A 15,989-nucleotide genomic window follows, 5' to 3' on the forward strand; every position below is an offset into this window, starting at 1 on the left:
GCGACCAGTTCAGGGTGTAACTCCCCCTCCTGCCCGTTGACAACTGGGATAGGCTCCGGCACTCCCTCGTGAGGATAAGCGGCAAAGAAAATGGATGGATAAAAGGGGGCAAACTTGTTACAAACAGCACAATTCACTTTGCGCTTTGATTCCAGAGAGGCGATGAAGGTAACCATGAAACGCTCGCTGAGATTTGGAGGGGTTAATCAAGCAGAGACCATCATCATCATCATTATTATTATTATTATTATTATTATAGAAGGAGCACGGTGAGTCAGCTGGAAAGTGTTGGCCTCACAGTTTTTAGAGCCCGGGTTCGATCCCGGACCCGCCTGTGTGGAGTTTGCATGTTCTCCCCGTGCCCGTGTGGCTTTTCTCGCTTTGAAACTGGAAGTCGACCCACAATATACGTTATGAGGTGCCGCAACGATTCTATTTCTATTGCATGAAATAAAAATTCCATCTATCCGCCATTTTCTTTGCCGCTTATCCTCACAAGGGTCACAGGGAGTGCTGGGGCCTATCCCAGCTGTCAACGGCCAGGAGGTGGGGGTACACCCTGAACTGGTCGCCAGCCAATCGCAGGGCACATGGAGACAAAAAGTCGCGCTCACAATTCCACCTAGGGGCAATTTAGAGTCTCCATTAATCACTATCGATCCATTTTCTTAGCCGCTTATCCTCACATGGGTCGCGAGGAGTGCCGGAGCCTATTCCAGCTGTCAACGGGCAGGAGGCGAAGTACACCCTGAACTGGATCCCATCCAATCGCAGGGCACATGGAGACAGACAGCAGTTGCACTCACAATCACACCTAGGGGCAATTTAAAGTCTCCAATTAATAACTATCCATCCATTTTCTTAGCCGCTTATCCTCACAACGGTTGCAGGAGTGCTAGAGCCTATCCCAGCTGTCAACGGGCAGGAGGCGAAGTACACCCTGAACTGGTCTCCAAGTGCCCCGCGATTGGCTGGTGACCAGTTCAGGGTGTACCCCCGCCTCCTGCCCGTTGATAGCTGGGATAGGCTCCGGCGCTCCCCGCGATTGGCTTGTGAGGATAAGCGGCAAAGAAAATGGACGGATTATAGAAGGACAAGACAAGAATCAGAAGAGGCCAGGTGATGGGTCCAGGCAAATTTCCACAAAAACGTGATTTTTGCACAAGACAGACGGACAGAGAGCAGCTGTCCGCCTGGATGTCCAACATGGCAGCTGTTGTCAGCCCACCAGCCCACCCGCACTGGTTGGACACGCTTGTGCGAATGCACCGCTTGACATTTGCAGCTATGTTGTTTACGTCAGCATCTCTCAGCGACTGTGCAGGCCCGAAAATCACGTCGCGGCGACGTTTCGCGACAGGCACAAGAGTTCAATGCTGCTCAAAGTCGATTCCCCTGCGGGGGCCGCAGCCTCGGGGCACATGCACGCAATTTCAAAAAAATTTCAATGAAAAACGTTTCTCTGCTTGCATCAAAAGCCTGGTTCGCTGTCACGGCCCCCCGAGAACCACAACCCCCACCGTGATTGGTGCGTCCGTCCGCTCCGCACGCAACATTGCAAAAGTGCCATTCATATAAAAGGTCAGGGCCATTTAACTTTCGTAGTGAGGTGGAGGGGCCACAAAATATCACCTTGGGGGCCGCCAGTTTGAGAACACCACACGAGATGCTAGATCACGGGTGTCGAAGTCATGTTTGTAGCGGGCCACATTGTCGTTACATTTTCCCCTCAGAGGGCCGTCATGAATGTGAAACCAAGAAAATCTTTCACCTCAACATATTTACGGATGAAATTCACGAACTGGTTTTGTCATCACAAATCAAGGGTAGTGGGTTTTTGAACTATTGCTGTTGTTTGGGCACAGAATTTATTGAATATTTATAATATGACAATTTGAAACTTTAGTACAGATTAAAAAAAAAAAAATCACAGAAGTCGATAGTCAATTTGCCTCCACGGGCCACATAAAATCATGCAGGGGGCCAAATTTGGCCCCCGGGCCTTATGTTTGATACCTGTGTGCTAGATCATTGGTTTGCAGCCTTTTTTTTTTTTTTTTTTTTTTTTCCCCACCACAAAATGGTTTCACCACAAGCAATGTTTGTCACAGACCGGCATGGAAACAAAATGTGAAAAATACAACTGACCATGACACTGAATCTAGTTGTTACGGTTACTGTTCGTCCCCATCTTGGGGTAATGTGAGGTCATGACATCATCGCATTCAGAAAAACTACCGTAGAACATCCGAACTTTATTTGAAGTGAATCAGAGCCACTTCAAATGGTCTGAACGTGGTCACATCCCCAGTAAATAAAGGGTGTGCACATTTGCGCAAACGCATTATCTCAGTTGGTTATTTTTATTTCTTCTCTTGAACAGATTTTTTATTTTTTTTTTTTGCATTTGAGTTGCACGGGTTGTAGATCACTAAAAAAAGTTTTGTAATACTGGTCTCTTTTTTTTTTTTTTTCATCACAAAAAAACAGGCATTTGAACAGGGGTGTGTAGACTTTTCATAGCCGCTGTACACTTGTGTTTTGCACGCGTGTTGACTCAGAAACTTTGATTAAAGTTACGAGACGCGATGTGACCACAGGGACGCACCCGCGACACGACATGACGCAATGCGAATGTCCCGGGCGACCTAAAAAGTGTCGGCCATTGTTGCGTCAAACGTTTTGGGTCCGGGGGACTCTAACCCTCACCCCCGTCCCATAACAGGACCGACGTCGACTGCGTCCACTCACCGATGATGACGAGCGTGTAGTTGACGCTGACGCTGCCGAATCCGTTGGTGGCCTTGCAGACGTACGCGCCGCCGTCGTCGGCCTCCACCTCTTTGATGCGCAAGGCGTGGCGCAGGGCCCGGAAGCGCGTCCAGCCGCTGTGGATGTTGCGGCCGCCCTTGGTCCACATGACGAGCGGCGGGGGGTCGCCCTCCACGGGGCACGGCAGCTTGGCCGTGCGGCCCAGGCGCACGCTCTGGCGGTGGGGCACGCGCTCCGACACCCTGGGCGGACCTGGAGCCGGAGGTCGGAGTTCAGGAGGCTTTTTGGACATCGGCCATCTCACGGCAAAAATATTACGCACAACAAGCTCCTTATGATTTGAAAAAAAAATGCAGTTATAATAGCTCTAATCTATTTTGAAGTTATTTTGTATTTTTCAAACCTTTAAATATCTGTGTATTTTTTATGCAATGTATTTATTAGTTTTTGGCAACCATGTTTCAGGTCATATTTTATTTGTCAGAAAAATGTTTCCAGATACAAAATTATTTTTTTCCTCTTATTTGTGTATTCTTCATTGAATATTTTTAGCTTGATATTTTTGCATTTTTTTAATCAAACATTTGTATATTCTTCATACAAATTTTTCTGATGAATTTTCGGGGGGAAAATTTTGTGAAAATATTTAAATATTTTCTTCTAAAATGTGTTCAGTAAGTCATGTTTTTGTCTTGTTTTTTTTTCTAAATATTTTTTCCTTTTTAAATATACATTTGTGTGTGGTTTTTTTATCTTATACTTGTGGAATATGTTTTTGATATTTTTGCCCACAGAAATGTTTCCAGGTACTAAAGTATTGTTTCCTCATATTTGTGCATTCTTTATTAAATATTTTTTAGCTTAATATTTTTCTATTTTTATCAAACATTTGTGTCTTCTTCATAGATTTTTTTTTTTCTTTTTGCCAAATATTTGAGTATTTTCTTTTAAAGTGTGTTTATTAGGTCATCATATTTTTGATTTTTTTTCATATATAAATATACTTTTGTGTATTTTTATCTAATACTTGGAGTATTTATTTGATATTTTTGCGGGATATTTTGCAATTATTTTCGCAAACGTTTTTATTTGAGATTTTTGGTTTTCTCAAAATGCATTTTTATCCCAATTTGTTTATATCTCATTTAATATGTTTTAATTTTATACCCCTTTAATAATCTGTACCTCTTTAAAAATCTATTTTAAATAATTGTGCCTAATATTTGAGTATTTTCTTCTAATGTATGCATTGTTTTTTGTTTTGTTTTTTTCCATCCGTCGTGTTTAAGATTTCTAAACCGACTCCTGCAAAATGACAAATATGGAATTAGCGGCACGGTGTCACAGCTGTAAAGCGTTGGCCTCACAGTTCCGAGGTCCCGGGTTCGATCCCGGACCCGCCCGTGTGGAGTTGGCGTGTTCTCCCCGTGCCTGCGTTGGGTTTTCTCCGGGTGGGCACTCCGGTTTCCTCCCACCTCCCAAAAACATGCAACATGAAATTGGACTCTCTAAATTGCCCCTAGGTGTGATTGCGAGCGCGATTGGCCGTTTGTCTCCGTGTGCCCTGCGATTGGCCGGCGGCCAGTTTTGGCCGTTGACAGCTGGGATAGGTTCCAGCACTCCCTCGTGAGGATAAGCAGCAAAGAAAATGGATGGATGGATGGAATTAGCCCGCTGTAATTCTCCTTTTGTACTAAACGGCAGGGGGCGTCGCCACATAATCGCTTCCTGTCTCTTTAAAAAAAAAAAAAAAAAAATCAAAGTGTACTGTCTAAAATGATGGCGGAATTTTTCGAGAGTGGGAGTGTGAGGCTGGAGAGCGAGGGGGGGGGGTGGTAAAATACAGCAGAGGAGCGGAGGACAGGAAGAGAAGGAGAAGGAAGGGGTGGCGTCTTCTCACGACTCCTCCAACAATGAGCCAACGCGCTGACATCCAAACTTTCTGAATAAAGCGGCCCAATTCGCACGGACGCTCGTCCCGAAACTCGCCTGAGTCAAATGGCGAGTTATTAATGAGCAAACGCCGCGCACAGAAATATCCCGCTTTGCTTCGTTTCGGACTCCAGTGGAGCGGACCGAATTTTAGCTGCAGCTGACGCACACAAGTTGAGTGAGCACACGAGAGAGCTCCGCCAAGGAAAGCTCCTTTCCGTTTGTTTGTGGGCAATTTCCTGGTTGCCGTTTTTTTAAAAGACTCAATCAAGAGGTCAAATTGTTTATTTTTTGGGTCATATTGTTTGTCTCAAATGTGTGTACGGAATTGTATAAATATCAATTTGACGTGAGAAAGGGCAGAAGATGAGCCACAGATGACTTGAACGCAATCTCGTTGATCTCAGGGGACCGACTGTGGTGGTCCTGCCATGATGGAAAGGGACACGCCTCATTCATGTGCCAACAATTACTATATATAATTTTGTATTTTTGATTTGTTATTTAAATGTTTTGGTCTAATATTTAATTTTTTATAGTACAAAAAAATTGTAAAAACCTTACTTTTTCAGATTTTTGACAATTTATTATCTTTAATGTTTTTGTATTTTTTTCCTATATTTTTAAACGTACTTTTAGTTTTTAATCTAGTTATATGATATAATACTGTTTTTAAATATTTCTGCAATGTTTTCTTTTTTTCTTTTGTTCTATAGATTTGTAATATTTTATTTTTGATCTGCTGAGTTCCATTTTAAAATATTGGTGTCCATGTTTGAGTATTTTCAGAGATTTTTTTTTTTTTTTTTAAATACCAGTACTTCTGCCTAAAAGTCTTTTTTTAAAAAAAAAAAAATACATTTGTCTATTACTTTAAATGCTCATGTATCGAATATTCCTTTATTTTGCTTCTGCGTTTCATATTTTGACGTTCTTTTGAATATTTTGGTCTCGTATTTTAAGGATATTTTGAAACAGAATTATTTTCCAATATTTTGGTGTAATATTTGCAAAGCGTTGGCCTCGCAGTTCTGAGGTCCTGGGTTCAATCCTGGACCCGCTTTTGTGTACTTTGCATGTTCTGTCCGTGCCTGCGTGGGTTTCCTCCGGGCACTCCGGTTCCCTCCCACATCCCAAAAACACGCGACATTAACCGGACTCTCTCAATTGCCCGTAGGTGTGATTGGCTGACGCCCCCGCGATTGGATGACAACCAGTTCAGGGTGTCAGCTGGGATCGGCTCCAGCACTCCCCGCGACCCTCGTGAGGATAAGCAAGTAAGAAAATGGATGGATTTGCATCGACCTCACTGCCGAAAACTAACGCTGCTAACTGTACATTTCCAGGCCCTGCTTGCCACGCCTCCCCTCTTTCTTTTTTCTTTTTTTTTTTTTTTTGTTCCCAGCGCTCCCTCCACATGTTGTTCCCTTTGCCCTTTTCTCCGCTGCTTCCAACAGATTGAAATCTCATTCCCTCCGACAGCCCCCACCCCCACCCCCACCCCCCAAACGACCCGACCCTCGCGAGGCCGTTCCTCCACATCACTCCCCTCGTCAGGCTCATTCACACTCTCCTTCTCTGGCCGAGTCATATATCAGCACTTTATCGCTCCGGAGTGATTTATACACACACACACACTCACATTCTCTTTCTCTCTCTCTCTCTCTCTCTCTCTCACACACACACATAGTTAAGGTTCACAGGAGCAGGACCCCTCGGTGAACCGCTCGGTTTTGGACCGTTAACCTTTCCCTCCAGTGAAGAGAAAACAAAAACGTGCAAACTCCTCAACGGAAAAGCGATTCCATCTCCGACGACGTCGTGGTCGTCTCCTTTCTTTGAATGTGAACATGCGTAACGTAAACGCCGCGTTTCGACGTTCCCGTAACTTTCTGTCAACACCGCTTCAATTGTTCGTCGCGGTATCGGGAATTGTTACGGCGTAGGACCGGGGCCCGCAAGGACCAGACGAGGGAAACCGCCGAGGTGGACGGCAGAACCGACGGGAGAAAGTTTCTCCGACGCGGCGTGGAAGATGACGAGGGCCGCCGTGCTAGGTCGCCGCCGTGCTCGCGAAAAGGGCGGCTACTCGGTTCAAGCCGGCGAGGATTTACGGTACTGAACCCGGGTTCTACCTCTGACCGCCGTACAGCGAGGGATCCCCGTTAAAGAAAGCCCCCAACAAAAAAAAAAACCTAAAAACTCTCGACCGGTTCAGGGTGTACCCCACCCGCCTCCTGCCCGTTGACAGCCGGGATAGGCTCCAGCACTCCCTCGTGAGGATAAGCGGCAAAGAAAATGTATGGATGGATCATCAAACAATTGCGAGAAGCTGCAGCCAATACCTGCCGGGTTCAACTTATAGTTTTCAAATCATCAAATTGGATTTTTCATGTGTTCATCTTTTATTTTGGCACACTAGAAATAAAAGTTTGATTTTGAATTGGAAATTTTTGCCATTGACAAATAGCGAATGGGAATTTCGAAGGAGAGTTTGAGAAATCATTTGAGGTGCCATATTTTAGCAGTCTTTTTCTAATATTTGCGGGGTAATACTGGCTCTATGATGCCTCAGGAAAACAAAAAAATTCAAGTATTTTTATCTTTTATTTTTAGGTCTAATCATTTTAAAATCAACTCACGCAATTGCATCTATTATTTACACATTCTTATCCGGCATTACAGTACTTAATTTTGTGCAACATTGAGTATTTTTTTATTTAATACTTATGACATACTTCGTAATAAAAGATTTGTCAGATTCATTTTTATTTTTACATGTACAGTATTTTATTATTTCAAAGATTTTCATTGTTTATATTTATATAATAAAATAATAATTAAAATAATTAAATAAATGTTAAAAATAAGATCATATTTTCTATTTATTATATTCAGTCCCAACTGTTTTAATACACATGCTGTCTTATATTTTTGTATTTTTCGGCCTAATTTTATATTTTTTTAATTTATATACACATTTGTAAAAATGCATTATTTGATTTAAAAAATATATTTTATGGATTACTTTGGCATTTGTTCAATGACAGCAATGTACCTAATGTTTTCATGTGACGTTAGCATTTTTCCTGTACTTTTAATTTTTTTTCTAAATATTCATTGATTTCTCCCGCTGTAATTTTCACCTTATTACTTTTGTTATTTTTCAATGATTTTTTTTTTTTAACCCCCATAAAGTGTGTGTGTGGGGGGGGGGTGGGATGGGGGGGTGAGCGGGCTGGAAAGGAAAGAAAGTTGCATTTCCCTTTTACAACTTTCCATTCTGTTTCGTCCATTTGGCTTTTCTCGTCCTTTCCACGTGACATCCTGCAGCACCTTCAAGGATGTTTGAGTGTCATCGCACATCTGCGTGTGCGCGCGTATGTGTGTGTGTGTGTGCGTTGCACCTACACATCTGTTTTTATGTGTTAAAATGCAGCCTGACGACAGGAAGACACGGCGCCGCTCGTTTCACGACTTGCCTTTCATTGCCCCGATAGCATCATCGTCAAAGTAATTTTGGAATGTTTTCCGAAAGCAAGAGTTTAAATAGTAATGATGATAATAATAATAATGGCGGAACGTTGGCTCAGCTGGTAAAAGCGTTGGCCTCACACTTCTGAGGACCCGGGTTCAGTCCCGGACCTGCCTGTGTGGAGTTTGCATGTTCTCCCCCTGTGCCTGCGTGGCTTTTCTCCGGGCACTCCAGTTTCCTCCCACATCCCAAAAACGTGCTACATTAATTGGACACTCTAAATTGCCCCTAGGTGTGATTATGAGTCCGACTGTTTGTCTCCATGTGCCCTGCGATTGGCTGGCAACCAGTTCAGGGTGTACCCCGCCTCCTGCCCATTGACATGCGGGATAGGCTCCGGCACTCCCCGTGACCCTTGTGAGGACAAGCGGCAAAGAAAATGGATGGCTGGATTGATCATCAAACAAGAAAAGTCCAGTGGCTTTGATTCTGCCTTTTCGGGTCAGCATGACTTGGCTGACTGACCGGTAAAATAAAAATGAAAATTTCAGCAAGCACATATTTTCTGCAGATATGACAGAAGGTAAAAAGTGACTTCAGCAATAATACTACAAAGCTAACAATTTGAATATACTACAATTAATAAGGACTACTAAAACAAAATCCATCATCCATTTTCTTTGACGCTTATCCCCACGAGGGTTGCGGGGAGTGCTAGAACCTATCCCCGCTGTCAACGGGCAGGAGACCTCGTACATCCTGAAATGGTCGCCAGCCAATCGCAGGGCACACGGAGACAAACAGCCGCAATCACAATCACACCTACGGGCAATTTAGAGCGTCCAATTAATATTGCATGTTTCTGCAGATGTGGGAGGAAACCCGTGTGCCCGGAGAAAAGCCACGCAGGCACGGGGAGAACATGCAAACGCCACACAGGTGGGGCCGGGATCGAACCCGGGACCTCAGAACTGTGAGGCCAACGCTTTCCTACCTATGTCGCCTGTAAAATATATATACATACATATAATTAATGAAATATTCTTATGATATACTAGCTAGCGCTAGGCTTTCTTTGGCATGAAGTTCCGTCGACGCGTCGTTTTGTGTGGAGCAAAAGTCGCCATAGATGGAAAGAAAGTAAAAAAAATGCTCAATGTTGCCAATTTTCTCTGAGTAATAAAATAACGACGAGAGACAGCGGACTTGGAAGGGTCCGGAGGGTCCGTCGCGAGGCCGCTGTTGTGGTTGGCTGGAAAGCCAGACGGGAGCTACGTGCGTTTTTGCGTGCGCGTAAGCAAGAAAAAGAATAACTGGGGTCGGGTCGTAAGGTGTCCCTAATGAAGTGTCCAGTAGGTTTACACTGGTATATAGCGCGCAAGTGCTCGCACACGCGTTAACTGTTACTTGCTAGTCCTTTGTGACAGCTTACATCAAGCCTCAGGGGGTGATTTTGTGGATTCGTGTGCCATCTTCACGCCCACACACACACTCGAACTCACAACCCTAATGGGCTCACCGCTGTACGAAAGCCGCTTCCTCCTCTAATAGCCGCTGGTAGCGCGCCAACGCGCCACGCTGGAGGCGAGGGGAGGGTCTCCGCGAGGCGGATTGCAAATCGAGGCTTTTCATTCGAGTCGTCGCTCACGTCAGACGGTCCCTCGCACCTGCGTTGTCCGTCATCTCGTCGCACGTTGGGACTGTTTACGGAATTCATTTTGTTTTCATGTCGGTGGGTTGCTATTTCCTGTCTGCCCGTGAATGTGCCTCTGCTATGTCACCCGTGTCTAATCAACATCACCGCAACCGTAGTCATTTATCCTTCCTCTACCTGAAGATCAGCCCCACCTTGTTTCACCAGTCTCCAAACCATCACCTTCTTGCCTTCCTTGTCCCGCTTATTCAAAAATCATCTCCTTAGCTACCTTGCTCCACCTGTGTCTGATCATCAGGTTCTTGCTACCTTGTTCCAGCTGTAAGAAGCAACCAGTCCCTTTACTGGTTTGTTCTCCTTGTCTTACCTTCAGCTTCTTGCCAGCCTCATTCCAGAAGTGTCGGACCATCTGACCCCATCTGGTTCCACCAGAAAACTTTGCACCTACTCTGCCGCATTTCGCTATTGTCTTAACGTCATCTGCTTACCTACCTCGTTCCATCTGAGTAGGACCTCTATCTCCCTGGCCATTTTTATTCCGGTTGTGTGAATCACCTCTGCTTCATTCCACCTTTGTCTAACCATCATCTCTTTGCCCGACTTCCCCTTCCTGCGTCTCGCCATCAGCTCTGTGCTACCTCGTTCCCCCTGTGTGACGCAATCGGTACCTTTACTAGTTTATATCGCCAGTGTCCTGTGTTAAACCATCAGCTCCACCGAGGACCTGGTTCTATTTTCTTCCACTCACTACTACCGTCAGTTCTCTGCCTCCCTACTTCCAACCATGTCCGACCATTAGTTTGTTGCTTCTTCTTCTTTTCCTTTCGGCTTGTCCTGACAGGGGTCGCCACAGCGTGTCATCTTTTTCCATCTAAGCCCATCTCAAGCATCTTCCCAACACCCACTGTCTTCATGTCTTCCCTCAACATCCATCAACCTTTTCTTTGGTCTTCCTCTTGTTCTCGGTTCCCTTCTACCAATATACTCACTCTCTCGCCTCTTGACATGTCCAAACCATCGAAGTCTGCTATCTCGAACCTTGTCTCCAAAACATCCAGCTTTGGCCGTCCCTCGAATGAGCTCATTTCTAATCCTATCCAACCTGGTCACTCCAACCGAGAACCTCAACATCTTCATTTCTGCCACCTCCAGTTCTGCTTCCTGTTGTTTCTTCAGTGCCACCGTCTCTAATCCCTACAGTGTGCTGAAAAGATGGAAAGAATACTTTGGGAAGTTGAAGAATGAATAATAATGAGAGAGAAGGAAGAGTAGAAGAGGCAAGCGTGAAGGACCAGGAAGTGGCAATGATTGGCAAGGGGGAAGCCTGAAGGGCACCACAAAGGATGGAAAATGGAAAGACAGTTGGTCCTGATGACATACCGGTGGAGGTATGGAAGCAATTTGGAGAGGTGGCTGTGGAGTTTTTGACACTTATTCAACAGAATACTAGTGGGCAAGAAGATACCTGAAGAAAGGAGGAAAAGTGTGCTAGTTCTGTTTTTTTTTAAGAACAAAGGGGACTTGCAGAGCTGTGGCAACTATAGAATGAGAGAGGTGGGGGGGGGAGATTGAGGGTACAGGGACAAGAGATAGCGAAGGTGGAAGACTTCAAATATTTGGGGTCAACAACCCAGAGCAATGGTGAGTCTGGCAAGGAAGTGAAGAAACGGGTCCACTTGTGTCTAAAGATAGCGCTTTGTCTACTTCATTTGACCAGTGTCTCCATGGCATCCTGTTCCGATTAAAACCATCAGTCACTTTGCAAGATTGTTCCACCTGTGTCTTCCAATGACCTCAGGCCACTCTTGCAAAGAAGATTTTTAATCTCAACGAGGCTTTCCTGGCTGGCTAAACAATTTCAAACAATCGCTACCTTGTCCCATCAGCTTCTTGCCGAACTCGTTCTTGCCTTCCTTCAGATTGTTCCACAAAAGCTAAACCTACAGGGTTACTCAATCCACCCGTGCGTAGTCCTTATCTTTACCTCGGCTCAGGAGGCTAACCACCAACTCCACCTGGCACCTGGTTCTATTTAGTTCCTCTCGTCGCTACCATCAGTTCTCTGCCTCCCTTTTTCCACCCGTGTCTTACCATTAGCTTGTTGCCCTTGCCTCGCTACCTTGTCCCATCAGCTTCTTGCCTTCATTCAGATTGTTCCACAAACGCTAAACCTACAGGGTTACTCAATCCACACGTGGGTAGACCTTACCATTAGCTTGTTGCCCTTGTGTCTAAAGCTAGCTCTTTGTCTACTTCCTTTCACCTGTGTCTCCATGCCATCCTGTTTCGGGTAAAATCTTCAGTCCCTTTACAAGATTGTTCCACCTGTCTCTTACAATGACCTCAGGCCAGTCTTGTAAAGAAGATTTTTTATCTCAACGAGGCTTTCCTGGCTAGCTAAACAATTTCAAACAATCGCTACCTTGTCCCATCCTTTCCGCCCCCCCCCAATCGGGTTCTTGCCTAACTCGTTCTTGCCTTCCTTCAGATTGTTCCACAAACACTAAACCTACAGGGTTACTCAATCCACCCGTGTCTAGTCCTTATCTTTACCTTGGCCCAGCAGGCTAACCCTAAACTCCTTGTCGACCTTGTTGCGTCCGTTTCCAACCGCCGTGATCTTGGCGCTCACACGCGCGGCTTAGTTGTAAGTATTTTTTGGGGGGGGATGCGGAACCCGATTCGCGCATCCTGCCGGCGCGTCAACTCACTGCAACAGCCCGGGAATGCGTTTGCGGCGGTCACGCTGACCTTCAACTTCCACTTGCATCCATCCTACGCCCAGTTGGACGCCAGTGGAAGAAAACAAAACAAAAAAAAAAACTTCAACTTTGTTCGCCGACAACCCCCAGAATGCTTTTAACTGTTTGTCAAATTGAGTGTTATCAGCTAACATGTTTATTTCATTTGTGTGATGGCGTGTGTGTGTGTGTAGCCGTCCTCGACCTGACGTTTATCAGCTTCTCTGGAGGTAAAGGCTATTACTCATTAACACGTGTTAGTACACACACCCACGCGGTCACACATCACCGCTTGCACAAGCACACATGCAAAAATCACACTCACACAACCACATACACACATTCACGTACATCTGCTTGTAGACAGACACAAACACACACAAAAAAACCATCATCCACATCAACACACACAAGCCACACACACACACACACACACACCTGCCGTTGTCGCCTCCCACGTTGTTGCAAGATGGCGCCACGAGAGCGCGAGACCCCCGTTCAGCAGGTTTCAAGGGATAAAATGAAGGGATGTTGTCCCCCCCCCCCCCCCCCTTCGGTAACCATGGCGCTCTTTAATGATCAGGGGAAATAAAGCAAATCCCAGAAGTGGGGAAAAAAACAAACAAAAAAAAGTAAAAAGTCGGTTTCAATAATGTCATTGTCGTTTAATTTTTCTACTAATGAAGGGGTGGAGTGGGGGAATGATACAAATTGATTTTTTTTTTTTTTTGGGTGGACTCCCCCCTGCCCCCCGCACCTGCGTCAACTGCAAATTTTTAAACTTTTCAACCACCCCCCCCCACAAAAAAGTTAACCCGACCGCGTAAGCACAATTTTTTTTCTAAATACAACACTGGACGACTGTAACGCGGGGGGGGGGGGGGTAATAGAAATAAGGAAAAGATGAAGTATGTGAAAGGTGATGATGACGATTGAGTATGTCGAGTATTAAATCTTCGTCCTCCCCACCTGCGTGTGTGTGTTTTCTGGTTGACCGGGTGGGGAGTCGGACATTCCGCGCACGCAGCCAACACACGTCGACGCGCCGTGCCCACCTCCCGCATTCCTCGCAAATCCTGAGCCGTGACTAAGTGCGTTTGTTGATCCGCGTGTGTCTTGTCCCTAAGCCCCGCCCCTCGCGGTCCTCTCGGTGTCTCGCCGGGCTTAAAAGCATTCAAACAAAAGAGCGCCCCCCCCCCACCCCCACCCCGTCTAATGAAGCGTCCCGTCGGATGACGGCTTCCTTTCACCTTTAACCCCCCTACTGCTGTGACGCCGTCCCGAGGCCTGCGGATTTGTCGTTGTGAACAACACTGTCTGTACAATGTACTTAATAAATATGTAAAAATGGTACATTCGGCTGACTGCAGATGGTTTAGTTCCCCCCTTAAATTGTATTCTGTAAATATTTGTGCCCCGTGACGAACTGACGACCACTTCGCCTTTTGTGCCGTGTCAAACTAACAACAAACCAACCAAGTTGTAGTACCTAGCGTAATTTCCGGATGGTAAGCCGCGAATTTTTTTCCCCCCCGCACGCTTTCAACCCTGCGGTTTATGCGGCTAATTTGAGCATTTTTTTCTGGCGGCCGCAAGGGGGCACTCGAGTGGAAAAGGTAAGAGTGACACCGGCAAAATATATGTGCCGAGGAAGTGACTTTTACCGGTCCGGCCCTCTTGGCACTGCACTAGCGTATCTCAGTCATTTTTACCAATATGTTTTTTTTTTTTTTTTTAACCGGCCCTCTTGGCGCGGCGTTTGCGCGGCGGCACTAGCTAGCATTAGCACGGCGGCGCTAGCATTAAACTCTCTGTGTACCATCGTTGTAAATAACTCATGTTTCAATGTCGGTTTCAACGTGGCCACCTGCGGCTTTTACACGCCTGCGGCCTATGTATGTACCAAATGGTATTTCCTTTACAAATGTACTGGGTGAGGCTTATAACCAGGTGCGTTCCGTAGGCCGGGAATTACGGTAACTTATTTAGCATCCATCTATTTTCTTTGCCGCTTATCCTCACGAGGGTGGCAGGGAGCGCTGGAGGCTATCCCAGCTGTCAACGGGCAGGAGGCAGGGTACACCCTGAACCGGTCACCACCCAAGGCACAGGGCACATAGAGACACACAGCGGCGCTCACAATCCCACCTAGGGGCAATTTAGAGTCTCCGATTAATGTTGCATGTTTTGGGGATGTGGGAGGAAACCGGAATTGTCATGAGCAAGGCTGGACCACTGCCAAGAGGGGCGTGGCCTGGCCACCGCTCTGGGCGGTGCCACACCCGTCACCTGTCACAGGGTTTTTCCATTTGGACTCTAATTAGACCATGTATTTAAGTTTAGAGTTTGTTACTGGCAGTTGCCAGTTCGTTGCCTTGTGCGAGTGTGTTGCGTTCACTGCCATAGGATTCTCCACCACTGAGAGTAAGGGTTAGTAGTTAGTTAGTAGTGTTGAGCCATCCTCATCACAGCGATTCTGTGTCCTTTTGTTAATCACGTCCTGTTATGCTCATTAGTTTGCCCCATAGTCATCGGACCTTGCTTTACATCTTTTTGGATGCTGCCTAGCCTAGCGTATCTGTACCTCTTCCTTGTTTTGGACCGCTTTTTGGAATCGACAAGTGTTTGAAATAAAACCACGCCTAACATCATGCCCTCGTCTTGGAGTCCTGCATTTGGGTCCGCCCCGTTGGTAGAAGAGGAGGAAGGAGGAAAACATGCAAACTCAACACAGACGGGGCCGGGATCGAACCCGGGACCTCAGAACCGTGAGGCCAAGGCTTTACCAGCTGCCCCACTGTGCCGCCACTTATTTACCAAACAAGTTCATTACAACAACAATTATCACAACTAATTGCGCACAATAAACTAAATATGTAACCAACCATATATCCAAGTAACCATTCATCCTACCAACTAACTAACATAGTTATGAGTGACTTTGTGACTAACTAAGTAACAAACGTACCCGATGGCGTTAACTCATGCTTGGCTACTGAATAAATAGCATGTTACCTTAAACAATGACGTACATATTGTGACACAAAAAAATAAAACTTTGAAATGTGTTGACTGACAGTGGATTCAAACACACACGCATCAGTCATCATGTCAATTCTACTTGCCAGCGTGCGCCAACGTCTCCGCTTGCCTGCTTTCTGCGCCTCTCGTAGTTTTGTTTTTTTTTTTTTTTTCTCCCCGCCCGTCTCTCATCCTGACGCAAACAGTTAAGAATGTTCGAAAGCTTTCGTATCATCAAAGTGGACGAGAACAACAAAAACCACTCGAGTTTGAAGTTTGACGCGTCCCGGGACTGTCGTGCAAAGGAGCAGACACAACAGTAACACTACTCCGAAAATAATGTCACATTTGAATGGATGATCATTTTAAGATGGGAACTGTACTACTACATATA

The 15,989-nt window shown here is 45.7% G+C and overlaps 1 protein-coding gene across 2 annotated transcripts in view; it reads right to left on the bottom strand.

The window, feature by feature from the left end:
* fgfrl1a (fibroblast growth factor receptor like 1a) overlaps positions 1-15,989 on the bottom strand; it is a 53,623-nt gene that overhangs the window by 28,924 nt on the left and 8,710 nt on the right. For both annotated transcript variants that reach the window (XM_061835089.1, XM_061835091.1), the window contains exon 3: positions 2,752-3,024. In XM_061835089.1, the coding sequence (XP_061691073.1) occupies positions 2,752-3,024 (273 nt within the window). The remainder of the gene's footprint in view (positions 1-2,751; positions 3,025-15,989) is intronic.

The sequence above is a fragment of the Syngnathoides biaculeatus genome, chromosome 11 (assembly GCF_019802595.1).
Source record: "Syngnathoides biaculeatus isolate LvHL_M chromosome 11, ASM1980259v1, whole genome shotgun sequence".
NCBI lineage: Eukaryota > Metazoa > Chordata > Actinopteri > Syngnathiformes > Syngnathidae > Syngnathoides > Syngnathoides biaculeatus.